The sequence below is a fragment of the Gastrolobium bilobum genome, unplaced genomic scaffold, assembly GCF_033153095.1.
Source record: "Gastrolobium bilobum isolate Gb01-03AN ecotype WA unplaced genomic scaffold, APGP_CSIRO_Gbil_v1 utg4848, whole genome shotgun sequence".
Taxonomy (NCBI): domain Eukaryota; kingdom Viridiplantae; phylum Streptophyta; class Magnoliopsida; order Fabales; family Fabaceae; genus Gastrolobium; species Gastrolobium bilobum.
Window position 1 is genome coordinate 15,682 of NW_026899359.1, and position 17,952 is coordinate 33,633.

Sequence of the window (17,952 nt, forward strand, 5' to 3'; positions counted from 1 at the left end):
AGCAATCTGCCATACCTGGGCAGCATGCTGATGGTGAAGAATTGAGGGAACAACCTGTTGTTCCTTGTCAACCAGAGCTTGAAACTGGTCCCCTTGATGAAGGAGGACAGGTTGAAGAAGGAGATGGTGGTCTTGATGACTACTTGCTGTCACGAGACAGAGTTAGGAGGAATATTAGACCTCCAAGTAGGTTTGCACATACTAATGTGGTCGCATATGCCTTACAAGTTGGGGATGTGCTTGAGTTAGATGAACCTGCTACATTTAAAGAGGCTATGAGGCTGGAATCCAAGAGTAGTTGGGTGAAAGCTACGGATGAGGAAATGGACTCTTTAAAGAGAAATAACACCTGGGTTTTGGTGGAGAGACCAAAGAAAAAGAGAGTAATTAGATGTAAATGGATTTTTAAAAGAAAACCAGAGATACCAGGAGTGGAACCAGCAAGGTTCAAGGCTCGGGTAGTGGCTAAAGGGTACTCCCAGGTTGAAAGAATTGACTACAATGAGATTTTCTCACCTGTGGTCAAACATGTGTCAATAAGGTTGATGTTGTCTGATGTTGCTATCTATGATTTAGAGCTGGAACAGCTTGATGTCAAGACTGCCTTCCTCCATGGTAATATTGATGAGCAAATCTATATGGAACAGCTTGAAGGCTTTGTAAAGAGGGGGACAGAAAACATGGTGTGCCTGCTGAAGAGATCATTATATGGTCTCAAACAGGCCCCCAGACAATGGTATAAACGTTTTGATGATTTTGTTTGATCAAAAGGTTTTGTTAGAAGTAATTTTGATTATTGTGTTTATTTTAAAAATTTGCATGACGACTGTTACATTTATCTATTGATATATGTGGATGATATGTTGATTGCATCTAAAAATTTAAGTGAAATAAATTTTGTTAAGAATATGCTGAAAAAGGAATTTGAAATGAAATTTCTTGGACCAGTCAAGAGGATTCTTGGCATGGAAATTACAAGGACAAGGGAAGACAGACATCTGTCACTATCCCAGTCTGAGTATGTCAGAAAGGTTCTAAGAATCTTTGAGATGCATCAGTCCAAGCCTGTTAACACTCTATTAGGTGCTCATTTTAGGCTTAAAGTTGTTTCTGGAAAATTATCTCCTGAAGAAACACAATACATGTCATATGTTCCCTATTCTAATGTTGTTGGTTGTCTAATGTATGCTATGATTGGCACAAGGCCAGACATAGCATATGGAGTTAGCATGATAAGCAGGTTTATGAGTAAACCTTGCAAAGAGCACTAGAGTGCAGTTAAATGGTTACTTAGATACTTAAATGGATCTATTAATTGTTGTTTAAATTTTTCTGCATTTGATTCCAATAATTTTAATATTGTTGGATATTGTGACTCTGATTATGCTGCTAATCTTTATAAACGTAGATCACTAACTGGTTTTGTGTTTACTGTGGGAGGTAATGTGGTGACCTGGAAATGTAATCTTCAGCACATAGTGGCATTATCAACAACAGAAGTTAAATATGTGGTATTGACTGAAGCTGTCAAGGAAGCCATATGGTTAAAAGGTATAGTAGGTGAGTTGGGTTTAGGTAAGAACCCACCAAAGGTAAACTGTGACTCACAAAGTGCTATCCATCTTTCAAAAAATTCTGCATTTCATGAAAGAACAAAACATATAGATGTTAGGCTTCATTTTATTACGGAGATAATAACTAGTGAACAAGTAATTGTTGAAAAAATTTCTGGCATTATTAACCCTGCTGATATTTTTACAAAATCTGTACCTGTTGGCAAATTTAGAGATGCTCTAGGTTTGCTAAAAATTAAACCACCATGATCATGCATTGCATATGGGCCTATGGGTTAAATGCCTACACCAAATCTGGGTTGCTCTTATTATGTTGTATGTTTAGAAATAGGTGGAGTTTTGTTATATGTATTTCATAAACATAGATGTTTTTTCTCTCTATTTTACCTATTGAGCTTTTGGACTTGTCAACTGTATGCTTCTTATCACTACTTGCCTACTGGGTCAATTGAAGTGGTTGAGGCCCACTTTTGCAACACAAGAAAAACGCACCGTTTTGCTTTGTGAAGGCAAAAGCTTCTTAACCCTTCTGCTGAGCACACAGTAACGTAATGTGATATGTTTTTACTGATAGCTACCATCCAAAAGAACTCTCTCGAACAAAGTTGTTCGTTAGGGTTTGTGAGTGAAATCATTCTGAGAATAGCGAGTGATACACTGAGATTTGATCTATGGTGTTTTGGAGAAACTTGTTCATCTCAACAAGACAGTTCTATTGATCGGTGTACTTTTCCGATTGACGGTCAAAGAGTGGAAGCTCAACCTTGTGAGGAAGATCGGTGAAGCTGATGTTGATCAGCTTGTAGATCTTGTGAAAGGAACTACGATTCCTTGCTGGCTCAAAGATTGGGAAGTTCTCTTTACCTTTATGATTCTGTTTGTTAATCTTGATGTGTTGTATCAAGATTATATTTCTTGTTGTTTTGTTTCATGTTAAAGTTTCTTCACATGCTTATTTTGTATACCTGAAATTGTATACTGTAAACTCTGGTTCTGAACTTGATTTGAATATAGAGTAATCTCAGAGGGAATTTAACCCTCTTTAGGCCCCAGGACATAGGAAATCACTGATACTGAGTTTCTGAACCTGTAAAATACTGGTGTAAATCTCCTTTATGTTTTCTTTATTACTGCTTGTTATGGTCAGCTTGTTATTGTTTGTGAAAAGCGTTCCCAAAATTACAGCATTTAATATATTAAATTTTAATAGAATGAAGGACGATGAGTGGAACTCGTGAAACTCTTATGCTATGTAGAGAACCAACTTATCTAATTGCTCAAGTTGATAAGTGATAAGTCTTTAATAATTTTAAATTATATCTTTTTAATTTTATATCGTGAAAAGTTTCAATTATTAATTCATTCATCAACAGCTGGAGCTTAAATAAAAAGTTCATAAAAGCGAAAGTTGTCATTTTAATTTTTACCATTGATATATGAATAAATAGATCTTCAGAAGATTCATCCTCCCGTGAATTTGTCTCTAAAGTAAAAATATATTTATTATTGGTTTAATTTAAAGTATATGGAGATCTTACTAAATCCAAGATTGGATAAATTGTTACGTACTCACTGACAAATTCAATTTACAGTAACTTTTTTTTCTAATTAACTGTATACATTCAAATTTTCTACCAAAAAGACAGTGCTTTCAAATTTCAAAACATGTGAACCACAAAATGTCTAGAGAAATATGAAAAAAAAACCTTATCAAACATATATTTCTGTGGATTCTAGACAAGAACTGCTCATACCATGGTGATATAACCTGTAAGGAAGGTGTATCTTAATTACAATCTGTTGACACCAACTACTAAATTCAGCTCAACGACCCCTACATTTAATATGCTCAGTCTGTTGCTGCCTATATTTATCAGCTACAAGCTTACCACCTTCTCTTCAATTTTTCTCTGGCATTTATATTTGTCAGCTCTTGCTTCCTTCCATAGCTCTCTCATGGCTTATGTTCAGGTTATCATAACACTTCTCTTTGCATTAGCTCTCGCTGGAATTGACCCCTCAACATGCCAAATGGTAAAGGGCAAAGTCTCATGCATTGACTGCACTCACAATTACGATTTATCTGGTTTGTGATAACTCTCATCCATTATTATTGGCTTTTTTAGCTTAAATAAATGTTCATTTCTTTATACATTCTAGGCCTCATGCACCTTGATTCTATTGTTCTTCACTGGTTTCAGATATTAAGGTTTCAGTGAAGTGTGAAGGTGTGAAAAAGCTGGCTGTGGCAACTACAGAAGAGAATGGCTCCTTCAAGGTTGACCTTCCCTCAGGCCACACCAAACCTTCTTCTGTGAATTGCCTTGCAAAACTTATTGGTGGGACAGTTCAGCTTTATGTCTCAAGGAAGGACCAGGTTTCCCAAATTGTCAAGGGAAAAGAGCAAAACAGCTACACCATTTCCACTCCTCTTAGTTTCTTGACATCATGCCCCCAAAACACAGATTGTAAGGCTGCAAAACAGGTGGGTTCATCCAAAACCATCGATCTTCCTCTGCCTCCAGAGTGGGGTTTGGCACCAAGTAGCTATTATATACCTTTTGTCCCCATTATTGGAATACCTTGATTATGTGTTCATGTGACATGTAATCAGTACTTATAATATTTGTAGGAAGCAATAGACTGTTATATGGTCTTGTTTGTAACATATAATTATAGATCCATTATGTGTACTGTGAAAGAGTACCACATATAGTTGTGGACGTGTGGTATATAGTGTATCATAGTTTGTGAAGGAAGTTAATTTCCCATCTTGAAAGCAGATAAATAAGGTACTGCTTTGTCAACCTATGTTGCTTTGTTATGTATGATCTTGCTAATTCATAGAACTGTTTTGAAAAATTTCCTCTCCCCCTCCTACCCCTTCTCTTACACAAAAATGCAGTGTATCCGTGAATATTAATTATTTGAAAAAATAAAAAATAAAATAAACAGTACAATAAATAGGTGGCACGTGATCATTGATTATGTATCAAAAAGTACAACAGTGTAAGCATTAACTATCACCTTCGGGTCGTTTACATTTTTTTCTACAAGGACAGGAAATTATAGAGAAACAGGACACCAAAAATTTAAGACCAATAGCTGTTCTGGTTTCTGACAAAGCCAGCAAAACTAAACTATACGACAAAAATACAACTTCTAAGAGCATGTAAATGGAAGTTTATTGTGTGAAAATGGATTTGCAAGCCTTCAGGTCTGGTTTAGGATTCCTCAAACTACCGTCATTTTTATTTTTTTTTACTATGCTTGAAATTAGAATGCTCAAAATTTAAAATCTCCACATCCCATTTACATATATTTTGTTAGAAAAATATAATATTAAACTATTAACGTAGTTTCTCCCAAATGCTTAAATTTTTATATTGATTTGATTCACGCATGCTGGATTTATATTGGATAATGATATTATGACACCGAGAACGGGTCAGAATGTATGTCATGAGTTCATCATGTCTTAGGAGCGCATTAAACTGTCTAACTAAAGATGAAATATCATAAATTGGTCTGTACCTAAAATAAACTAGATACTTGTGTTAAGATAAGATCACCCTGATCTTATCTTTCTGTTCGTAACAACATTTTTGTTTCCTAAACTATAGCTTGTTACTAGGCCAATAGTTTTGTTATTATTCTGCAGTTATTTTGTAACAACAGCAACAGCCGTTCTTGTAACAACAATAGCGTAGCTTTCTCTTGCTGTTTGTAACAGTAACAAACGTATCTTGTATTATTTAAATGGCTTTAAGCCTTCATTAATGACAGAACATTTTACAATTGTTCAATACGTGTGTTACTTCTTTATATGGTATCAGATTAAGAGTTACGATCCACATTCCTTACATCATGACCGATTCTAACTTTTCTTCCGCTAATCAAACCAATCCAGAAACCAATACAGTTCCTCCTCTCAAACCTTCTGATAGTCGTTCTCCTTTTTTTATGCCCACATCTGATAGTCCTGGATTATTTCTCACAAATGTTGTGTTGAAAGGAGAACCTAACTATGATGTTTGGGCCAAATCATTCAAAAATGCACTCCTTGCTAAAAATAAGCTTGGCTTTATTGATGGCTCCATTTCCAAACCTGCCAATACTGCATCAGATGAAGCTCATGCTTGGATTCTTTGCAATTCAATGATAAATAGTTGGATCCATAATACTATCGATCCTCTTCTCAAACCTTATATTCATTATTTTCCAACTGCCAAAGCACTATGGGATGATCTACGTGAACGATATTCCATACAAAATGCTCCAAAAATACATCAGCTGAAATCAAACCTCTTCCAGCTGCGACAACAAGGCATTTCTGTGAGTGCTTACTACACCAAACTAAGGGGTGCTTGGGATGAACTCGATGCTGCACGTGCCCTACCTGACTGCCCTCATGGTGCAACTTGCCCAGTCACACAACATATTACAAAAGAGATGGCAGATGACAGGGTTCACCAATTTCTTTTAGGCTTGGACAATAATATGTTTGGTACCATTCGAACACAACTCCTCAACCAACCTGAACTTCCTTCTCTCAACAAAGCATATGCCACACTTGTCCAAGAAGAAACTCAGATTCATATGGCTCAGTCTCGTGATGTTCGCAGTGATGTACTTAGCTATGCTACACGAGAAAACCAACAATTCCAAATTTCCAACACTGATCCTGTTCGTTGTAGCCATTGTGGTAAACTATATCATGATGCTTCTAAATGCTATCAACTTCATGGACGACCTCCCTATTGTCGTGGCAGAGGAAGAGGCAAACAGTATGACAGAAGACAAAACACAACCACTCCTCCTGCACCACAAACCGCAGCTGCAACTCCTATGGTGTCCAATCAGCTTACTACTCCTAATTTGAGTTCTGAGACTCTTCAACAAATTGCTAACATGGTTGTCTCTTATACTACACCTTCTGCCAACACTACATCTCTTTCTGGTAAGCAAACTCCAACTTACACATGGCTAGTGGATAGTGGAGCTTCTCAACACATGACTGGCAATTTTCATTTACTTTCCCATGTTGAATCTACTCCACCTACATCCATAGGCTTACCTGATGGTGATCAACTTATTTCCCATCAACGTGGCAGTATCCAGTTGACATCTCATATCATTCTTCAGAATGTGCTTTATGTTCCGAAATTGCAATGCAATTTAATTTCAGTTGCTCAAATACTTGCTGACACAAATTGCACCATCTCTTTCACTCACAATAGTTGTGTTCTGCAGGACCCCACAACGAGGATCAAGACTGGACTGGGTAGACTACAAGCTGGTGTTTATGTGCATGAAACTAACACTACCAGCTCCATCTCTTCTGCATGCACTGCTCAAACTCAACAACCAGCAGCAATTTGGCATCGTCGATTGGGTCACCCTTCATTTCAGTTTTTGCAATTTCTTCCTTTTGTTGCAGTGAATAAAAATAGGGAAACCTCTTCTCCAGTATGTGACATTTGCCTACGAGCACAACAAACACGCACTGTATTCCCTATTAGCAATAATAAAACTACTTCATGCTTTGATCTCATTCACTGTGATATTTGGGGCCCCTATCAAACTACTTCTTTAACTGGTGCAAGATATTTTTAACAATTGTGGACGATTTTAGCAGGAATGTCTGGGTTTATTTAATGCAAACCAAGTCTGAAACATTTCACTATTTAACTCAGTTCCTTCTCATGATTCGTACTCAGTTTAACACGACTGTTAAAATAATACGATCCGACAATGGATCAGAATTCTGTGCTCATAATATCCGCAAGGTTTATTCAGATATGGGGATTATACATCAAACTTCATGTGTGGATACACCACAGCAAAACAGACGTGTTGAACGGAAGCACAAACACATTTTGAATGTGGCACGAGCATTACGATTTCAGGCCAATCTTCCCATCGAATTCTGGGGGGAGTGTGTTCTCACAGCTGTTCATTTAATCAACAGGACTCCTACACCCATTCTCCAAGGCAAAACTCCATATGAATGTTTATTCAAACGAGCACCTTCCTATGATCATATTCGAATTTTTGGGTGCCTTTGTCATGCTCATCCACGCCCCAAGCCCTCAGATAAGTTTGCTGCTAGATCTGTAAGCTGTTTATTTTTAGGATATCCCTTTGGCAAAAAAGGATGGAGGCTCTATAACCTGGAAACACAAACCATTTTTGTTTCCAAAGATGTAATATTTGAGGAAAACATCTTCCCATTTGCAGCACAAACAGAAAATCCTACCAATAATACACTTCCTAACCTATCTCAGACTCAACCTGACCCAAACATTATACCCGAACATGTACAAGTTGTTTCTGATATATCCAATGCACCATCTGCCATACATGAACCTGTACAAGCTGTTTCCGATATGTCCAATACACCAACTGCCATACCTTTATTACCTAACAACGAACCATCCATTTTACCTTCTCATCCATTAGATACAACCCTTACACAACCTGAACAGCCTTTATTGCAGCATTCTGATACAGATGAACATTTGGAACAGCAATCGGATACAGCAGCGAATTTGGGTCGTGGTCATCGTTCTCGTCGTCCTCCAAAATATTTACAAGATTTTTCATGCACCAATGTCATAGCACATACACCAGCAGCTTCGTCTACCCACTCTAGTTCATCCTCAGGTATTATTTATCCTATTGCTAACTATGTCTCTTGCTCTAAATTTTCTGCCCAACATCAACAGTTTCTTGTTGCAATTTCTTCTGGTGTCGAACCTAAATCTTTCAAGGAAGCAATCACTGATGAACGATGGCGTCTAGCTATGAGACAAGAGATTGATGCACTTGAACATAATCAGACTTGGGAGCTCACTTCCTTGCCGCCTGGAAAACGAGCAATTCCATGCAAGTGGGTTTACCGTATTAAATATAAATCAGACGGCAGTGTAGAAAGATTCAAAGCAAGGCTGGTCATTGCTGGAAACAATCAAGTAGCTGGTGAAGATTACTTCGATACCTGCGCTCCAGTTGCAAAAATGGCTAGTGTAAGGACTCTTCTTGCTGTAGCAGCTGCCAAGAGATGGAAGTTATACCAATTAGATGTTACAAATGCTTTTCTCCACGGAGATCTTACAGAGGAGGTATACATGAGAGTTCCACAAGGTTTCCATCATCACAAGCCATATCAGGTATGCCGCTTACAAAAATCTCTCTATGGTTTGCGGCAGTCCCCTCGAAACTGGTTTGATAAGTTAAAGTCATCAATTGAATCCTATGGTTGCTCTACTTATCTACGTAGATGATATCATTCTAACCGGTGACAATGAGGTCATATGCAATGCTGTTAAAAAATTTCTGCAATCATGCTTTCATATTAAAGATTTGGGAATTCTCAAATACTTCCTTGGTATAGAAATAGCTCATAGTTCTTCTGGAATTTTTCTTAGCCAACGAAAGTATGCTTTGGATATATTAAAGGATGCTGGCCACCTTGCATGCAAACCGTGTGACCTTCCTCTTGAAACAAACCATAAACTTGCCATTACAGAAAGTCCTCCTTTCTCGGATCCAGCACAGTACCGAAGGCTCATCGGACGTCTAGTGTATTTAACTATCACAAGACCCGAATTAAGCTATTCCGTTCATGTCCTTGCTCAGTTCATGCAAAATCCTACTACTGCTCAATATGAAGCTGTCCTTCGCATTTTGCGATATTTAAAAGCTAACCCGGGTCAAGGTTTATTACTTCAGTCAGACAATGATCTCGTTCTTCGTGGATATTCTGATTCAGACTGGGCCAGTTGTCCTCTCACCCGCCGTTCAGTCACTGGCTATTTTATCATGTTGGGAAACTCTCCTATTTCTTGGAAGACCAAGAAACAACCTACTGTGTCTCGTTCCTCAGCCGAGGCTGAATATCGTGCAATGGCAGCAACTACAGCTGAATTATTATGGCTCAAGTCATCTTTACAATCTCTTGACGTTCCACACTCACAGCCCATGCGTTTACATTGTGATAATCAATCTGCCATGCAAATAGCTGCTAATCCAGTTTTTCACGAACGCACCAAACACATAGAGATTGATTGTCATTTTGTGAGAGATCATGTTTTACGCAATACTATCATCACTTCCTATGTTCGTTCGGATCAGCAGTTAGCAGACATTTTTACCAAACCCCTTGGTATGAAGCAATTTTGTTTTCTTCGAAGCAAGTTGGGTATTTCGTCTCTCCATGCTCCAACTTGAGGGGGTGTGTTAAGATAAGATCACCCTGATCTTATCTTTCTGTTCGTAACAACATTTTTGTTTCCTAAACTATAGCTTGTTACTAGGCCAATAGTTTTGTTATTATTCTGCAGTTATTTTGTAACAACAGCAACAGCCGTTCTTGTAACAACAATAGCGTAACTTTCTCTTGCTGTTTGTAACAGTAACAAACGTATCTTGTATTATTTAAATGGCTTTAAGCCTTCATTAATGACAGAACATTTTACAATTGTTGAATACGTGTGTTACTTCTTTATAACTTGAATTTATATGTTAATGCCTCCTCTCATTATTTTGAATATGTTCCACTTGTTAGGGAATAAGGACAAAATTAAAGGTGGGGCATGGATAGAAAAGAAATAAATATACTATCAGAGTACTATCAGTCTATCATCAACAGTTTCACCCATAGACGTCCTGGAATTTTGAACATATCACTAACTAAAGAGAAATTCTAACGTATACAAATTGTAAATGTTTATCTTTATGAGAAATTCTTAAGAGTAGTATAGTATTGTACCATTAAAACTATAATACGTAAACAATATAATCATACATGTTATTAGGTTAATTATAGAATAATAAATTATAAACTTTAGATCACATCGCAGTCGCTACATATAATACTTAGTCTAGGAATATATAAAATTTATCCATATTTTAATTGTGAAAAATGTTATGGAAACGGTCAGAATTTAGAATAAAGTAAATGGATCAGGTGGAGCAAACTTATGATAGATTATTATCTTATTAAAAAAGGAAAATCATTTTTTCATTTAATATGATATTATTTTTTATGTTGTAAGGTATCGAAATTCGTGTTTTTTTTTTTAATAAGTGATGGGCTGACTACTTGTTGTGTCTATATATAGCATAAAAAATAGGAAAAAATGTTTCTGCAGTTAATGCAGATAAGTTATCTGCATTTATTCCCAAAACGACGTCGTTTTAGTATTGAAATCTTAAAAAATAATAAAATAAAGACTATTATAACTCTGAAATAAATTAAAATTACAAAAACACCATGATTTCCGTCTCAAAATGACGTCGTATTGACTTACTGCAGATAAGTTATCTGCAATAAATGCAGAAAAAGCGAACCCTAAAAAATATTACCTATGATATTTGAAAAGGGAAGTCCTATTAAAAAAATACAAAAAACATTCACCAAAAAAAAAAATCTGATCGGTTTACTAAAAGAAATTTTAAGTATTGGTATAATTCATCAGAAAAATATAGGTTACGTTATTATTTATATCAATATAATTTTAGCGAGATTTTAAATAAGTTAATTAGAATTCAAATGTTTTAAGATAGATTTATATAATTTTATTATGTTATCGATTAAGTTCTAATTAATTATAAAATTTTATAGTTATATAATTAAGTCCAACAACAATATAAAATGGCCTGTAAATAACTGCAAAAACATTCACGAAAGAAATTTAAAATAACCGTCAACTAGCGGGAACAAGGTTTTAAAATTTTTAAAAATATAAAAAAGTTTAAAAGTATATAATAACTTGTTTAAAAATTTAAGAAAATTGTAATGACATCTATAAAAATTCAACCAAAAATGCATAGACACATTATTTTTCTCATATTTATCAATATGAAAAAATTTATTCCAAACATTCAAAATTAAATAAATTATATCCACCAAAAAAATTTAAACAAATTATTATGAGTTTGTATTGACTAATCTTATATATCTTTTGCTCATGATAACCGATTGATGATTTACCTTGATATTGAATCGGGAAAAGTGTTTGTTATTTTAAATGACAGAAAGTTATATTATTTTAAGAGAGATACAGACACAAAAAAATTGAATTTTAAATTAAAAAAATCACTCACTTTCTATCTCTCATGATTTTCGTTTTTCTGTGACTATCTCTCTCCTAAAATAATATAACTTATGTCATTTAAAATGACAAACATCAAACCCTATTGAATCACACAAACCTTTTATACCCCCGAAAAAAAAAGGAAATTATTATGGGTAAAAAAGAAGGAAAAATATTTTCTCATGTTGCATGAGATTTCAATTCTCATGTTGTGACTCTTCGATTTGTGTGCAAACTTTTTTTTTTCATTTTTTAATCAATGTGGGGCCCATCACTAGTTGAGTCACAATATGAGAATTCAATTATCATGCAACATGAGAAAATCAAACCCCAAAAAAAATGTCTAATTCATCATATATGGAAAAATATGAATTTAGGGCTCGTTTGGTGGACTGGATAAGATAAGGGTAGGATATAATATGGAGCTGATAAGGGTAGGAGATGATATGGGGCTGATAAGCCTATGTCATGTCTTGTGTTTGATGAGCACCTGATTAGCAATCTGATAAGATTATGTAGAAGAAGAAAAGAGAAAGAAAAAATAAAATATAATGCAATAAATACAAATATATTAGGTAGCGTGGGGATATATTGAGTATCTAATATTGTTATCATATCGTGTTGAATCCTAACCCAGCTCCTTTCATAAAATAAGAAATCATGTATTGAATAAGATAAATGAAACAATAAGATAAAGTAATCATATCATATTAATCCACCAAACAAAAAATAAAAGTAAGATATAATAAATTATCCTATCACATCTTATTTATCAAAGTGCTCTAAACATGCTCCTGACCTATAAGAAACTTACATAACTCTTTTCTCTAACCGCGCTACAAGGGTTTAAAAGTCATTTAACAGTTGGCAGTTAATACTAATTAATTTTAGTAGGAGGGAAATTAATGCTTTTTTAGGTACATCAGACAGGAATCAGGAGACAAGGGAGCAAGGAATAGAAAACGACAACACTCTGAAATTGATAGAAAAGGTCGTCTCATAAGAAACCAACAGTTTTTTATTTAAAAATGATATTTACGTATTAAATAAGACTTCAATATTTTTACAGTAAATATAGATGGATTATTTATATTTATTTTTAAAATAATGTCATTTTAAATTATAAAATTAAAAAATTATAATAAAAAAGACTATTATAGTTCTAAAATAAATTATAATTATAAAAATACCTTAATTTCTGTCACAAAATGATAATTTTGGACTCAATGAAATAAATTATCTACATTAACTATAAAAAAAATAAAGCCATAAAACAATTGTAAATTTCCCTTAAATTTGTTTAAAAGAAGTCATCATAGTATGTTGAAGCCTAATTTTTTAATTATTTAACAAGATAGTGTAAAAAGCATATAAATTTGTTTATATAGAAATAGTAAAATACTATTTTTTAATTTACAAGGAAACAAAACCAACAGATTTTAGCTCCTCAAATATTGTTCTAAGTCTTTCATAAATTATTTATAGAGTAATGTATTATTCATTTAATATATTTGCAATTATATAAAAAAAAACATTGAATAAATATATATATATATATATATATATGTAATGTTTCAATTTTTTAAAAATACAAATGTTTTATACTTTAAAAATAATTAAAAATCATTACAATTATATAAATTATAATCTATCTCTTGTATCCATCATGAGTCAATACATCACATTATATAATACAATGAGATAATCACTCTTTTCAAACACTACAAATTTATCTATCCGAAGTGCTAGTATCATTTTCTAATATGACATTAGTACCGGGTCAAAGGTACATGACTACGTGGAGGGTGGGGCCCCGAAGCGGCTACCTCAACGCGGAAAGAAAGAGTATGCGAACCAGCGAGGAGAAGGTGGTGGTGGTGAGTCACTTAAATTAACCCAAAGTCCATAATTGGGAGTTGGGTTTTGAATTTTTATTTTTATTTTTGCTTGAAATAAATACACCACACAATAAGATGCCGAAAACCCAAGACGTTTGCTTATTTAAGACAAACTAAGTAAAATAAAATACTTATTTATTATAGAGATTTCACTATCCCAACTATTTGGAGTCTTTACGAAGATTGGGTCTTTAGTACACCTTTATGACGTATAGAAAAACCTATGCTCGCATCGGCGCTTACGTATTTACGTAAACAAGGAGTTATTTATGACCTCAAGTTTCCTCTCACAGTCCCAGCAAACAAAATAAGAAAAATCAAGTTTTTTTTGAAAAAAAAAAAAAAACCTTTTCGATTCCATTTAGGCGTGTCATTTTTTTGAAAGATAAAGGAAATGAAAAACACAGCAAAAAGGCCTAAGTACAGAACCTAGCTCAGCGAACACCTACAATGTCGCTGTATAAACTTTGAAGACAGCCAGGAGGAGGGTCATCAAAGACTTGCACATCCCATGGAAAGTTATACGCATGTAAAGCTAAGAAATCAACTACTTTGTTTCCTTCACGATGGACATGAGAAATCTGGACCTGCCAGCATCTTTACAACATTCCTCTAATACGTTGCACCAAGCTCGACGAAGGGTGATCCTGATGACACCCATTAGAAATAATCTGTTGGGCTGAGAGGGAATCGCCTTCCAACCACACTTTTCTAAATCCTTTTTCTCAAGCTAAACGCAAACCTTCCAAACAAGCCCATTTAGTGTTAAATACAAGTTTAATAATATATGGGCATTTGTCTAGTGGCCGAGTCCGCTAAAAAATTTACATGGTTCCAAAAAATTTGACAGATTAAATTATTAAAATATTTATCATAATTACACAAATTTAGCAGGAAAAAAATTTACTATGAATTTTACTATAGTTATCTAAATTATGTACTAAATAATATCATGTAACATTGAATATTCAAATGAACAATTATTATTGATTATATATCAAATCAAATATATGAAAATGCACTAACATTTTCGGTAAGCATTTCAAACATAAGAATTTCACTTTCCTCCTACAACATAATAAGTAATGAATCAAACATTGTCCTAAAGATATGAAAACACACAAATATAATAATTATATATATAATAAGCATTATCCTTCGTCGTCTCTTTCATTATCTCTATTCCTTAAATTTTCAATATCTCTCGTTAGAGAACATCACCCTTGTTTGCAATAGCCATAAGCACAATGGAAAGTTCTCACATTTGGGAATTAGATTTTTGACTATTCTTTGTGTGTCTAATAACCCAAAACACAATAGTTTAATGGACCTTCATATTGCATAACTATAGATCTGTTATTCATTTGGTTTCATGATTGTTACTTTCAAGGTTAAGTGTGTATCCTTTTAAAGGACACAAATTGTATCCTTTTAATTTTTAACATTATGTCTTACCGGTAAGACATAGTTATAACATAAAAAGTTATTTTCATGAAAATTTATTTTTTCTCTCTCAACACGTCAGCTGAAGTGACTAAGGAAAGAGAAAAAATTCATATTATAACTATGTCTTACTAGTAAGAGATAGTGTCAAAAACTAAAAGGACACAAGGTTTTGTCGTTTAAAATGACAAACCATTTTCCTTACTTTTAAGGGGTTTATTTGGCTTAGTTGAGCCCAAATTTTAAAATAGATCAACTAATCATTTTTGTGAATAAGTAAAAAAAAAAATTAACACCAGCAGGTGCCAAGGCACCTGCTGGTGTGGATGTGGCTACACCATTGCATTTGTCATCTTTGTACCGCAGGGTACTATAAGCCCAACATGTTTCCTTGGAGGGGATGTGAAAGTCACTGTTAGCAGAGGTAGAGACCAAGCTTGATAACAACGTCCCAAGTATGGAGTCTAAATCGCAAGTTGGGGGTGTGATGGTCAGGACTTATAAGAATTGACAGAGTAACGGTACATAAGATACCCCTTTGCCTGGTGATGGAGGGGTATTTATATAAGGAGTAAATTCCCACCTCACATGGGAGGGTGAGCTGGGCCAACTCTCCTCGGGGGGTGCTAGGGGTGGCTAACATTGTTGTGGCGGCAACGATGCAGTCTCTGCTGGGGTGTTGGCAGTCATTGCTGCCACCGCTGTAGAAGGGAAGTTTCCAATTAGAGCGTCTGGGCTGACCCTTCCTCGAAGCGGATATCCCAAGGTAAGGTATTTTGGTGTCTTACCTTGGGAATGCTATCGCAGGGGGAACAGAAGGGAAGGAGGGTTAGTAGTGTTTGGTCAGCAGGGCTGACGTGGACGTAGGGAGGGGGTTTGGACCTGTTTTGTTGGGCCGCCTAGGTATGGGTCATCCAGAATAGGAGCCCCCCAGCTTGGTAGCAAGCGAAGCTTGGAGTCAAGATGAATGTGTTGGGCAGGTTGGAGAAATGTTTGGCACCTTGTGGACAGGAGAGATGTTTGGCGTCTTGGCGGGCTGAAGAAACGTCTGGCACCTTGTGGACAGGAGAAGTGTCTGGCGTCTTGGCGGGCTGAAGAAACGTCTGGCACCTTGTGGACAGGAGAAGTGTCTGGCATCTTGGCGGGCTGAAGAAGCGTTTGGCGCCTTGTGGACAGGAGAGGGGGGCACGTTTGCTTGTAGAATAAGGTGACTCTTCGATTCACGAGAATCTATAATGACGGCTAATCTTATGATTGTTATTTATGTGCAGACACCCTAGCATCGTAGGACGTGCCGCATTTAATAAGACTTGAGGGATGTCTTGTCGTGGGAAAATTATAGATAGGCCCCCCATCCAGTCCGTTGTTTATCAAATGGTTAGTCTCATCGGACGGTTGGTGAATCTGGGGCATCACACTGGAAACCCTATTTAAAGGGGTTTTCATTCTTCGTTATTCTTCTTTTACACTGTCTCTTCTGCTCCTTTACTTTCTCAATCTTCTTCGTCTTGGTCTGGTTTCGTTCTTCTTTACGCAAGTACTTCCCTAATGTAAGAACCTGCACCGTTAATTAAGGAATTTAATTAATAAATTATTAGAAGATAGGAAATGATTCCATAATTGACCCTAATAACTGTTATGAAGCTTTAATAATTATAGTAAGTGATTAAGAATGCTGAAAGTCGCTTTTCGGAAGAAAAGTGCAGATACCGGTTCTGCTAGTCGGTATAAATGCGTACCGAAAAAGTATCCCGGAAAATTATAATAAGTGCATGATAATTACTAGAATAATATATAGGACTTGTAAAATGAGTTTCAAGTCCAAATAATGAGAACTGGTGCTAGAAACCGGTACTGGCTTTGAAAAGCGCGTACCAGAAAGGTGTTCTGAAAATTATAAGAAAAATATGATATTTCTTGTAAAATTGAGTAGGTTAAGAATCCAAAGTTTGGGATTAAAATGCTAAGCGTAGCAATTAAAGTTAATAATGTGTGTTAATTGGGTAAGTGACTATAAATACCCTTATTAAGGGCACATTGCCCTAGAAAACTGACTCATGCGTGAGTGTTAGGAGGCTGGTCAGCTGCTGGTTGCTTGCCTCTGGTTTCTCCTCCATTTGTGAGCCGAGTTGCCACCTTTTCTCCATTTCTTCTCCTCTTTGAGTGAGTAAACACTTAGGTGAGTGCCTTGAGAGGTTGAGGTCCCATCTTCTGAGTTGTGGGAACTGTCTTGAGTCAAGGTTTGGGGCTGAGTTCTTGCTTTGGTGTAGTTGGGGCTTTGTGTTGGTTGTAGGAGCTTCAAGGAGTGAACTTTTGTGTGAAAGGATCACTCTTGATCACCATTTTCGTGTGCCTTGAAGGTCAACCTGTAGATGCAGATTTGAGAGCTCCAAGAGCCTTTCTTCCTCTGTTTTGAGCTTTGGTGAGTTGTACCAACCTTGATCATGTGTTTTGTTGAATAAAAGGGTGTCTTTGCATGTTTAAAGAGTTAAACAAGTAACCAACAGTGGTATGACCCTTAAACAGTATAAAGATGCATGCTTTAACGTTTGAAAGTGTTAAAAATGGAACCTTGGAAGGATATCTTCACGAAATGCAGTTTCTGTATTCTGTCGTGAAATATCCGGATATGTGCCCGAGAAATATCCGGATATGTGATATCCGGATATGGGATTTGGATATCCGGATATGGGAATCTGAATATCCGGATATTGAATATCCGGATATGGTCAGTGAGATATCCGGATATTGCATATCCGGATATGTCCCGTGGAATATCCGGATATTCTGGGATTTCGTAGAACAGTAGATGTGCTATGTGTACAGTAGGCTATTGGGGGTTTGTGGACCCTAGATTGATGAAGTTGAACTTATGTAATTAAGGAACTAAGTCAGAATCAAGGGATTAAGGGCTTATGGCTTGGTATGGAGCCTTAA

The 17,952-nt window shown here is 35.6% G+C and overlaps 1 protein-coding gene across 1 annotated transcript; it reads left to right on the forward strand.

The window, feature by feature from the left end:
* The first annotated feature begins 3,495 nt into the window (after positions 1 to 3,495).
* On the forward strand, positions 3,496 to 4,407 carry LOC133289876 (uncharacterized). Its single transcript, XM_061487899.1, has 2 exons — positions 3,496 to 3,660; positions 3,776 to 4,407. The coding sequence occupies exons 1-2, from the start codon at positions 3,531 to 3,533 to the stop codon at positions 4,159 to 4,161; spliced, it is 516 nt and encodes a 171-aa protein (XP_061343883.1). The 5' UTR covers positions 3,496 to 3,530; the 3' UTR covers positions 4,162 to 4,407.
* Positions 4,408 to 17,952: the final 13,545 nt, after the last annotated feature.

Coding starts and splice junctions, on each gene's coding strand:
- LOC133289876 (XM_061487899.1), top strand. CDS start 3,531: ATGGCTTATGTTCAGGTTATCATAACACTTCTCTTTGCATTAGCTCTC. Junction 3,661..3,775: donor TCACAATTACGATTTATCTG/GTTTGTGATAAC, acceptor CACTGGTTTCAG/ATATTAAGGTTTCAGTGAAG.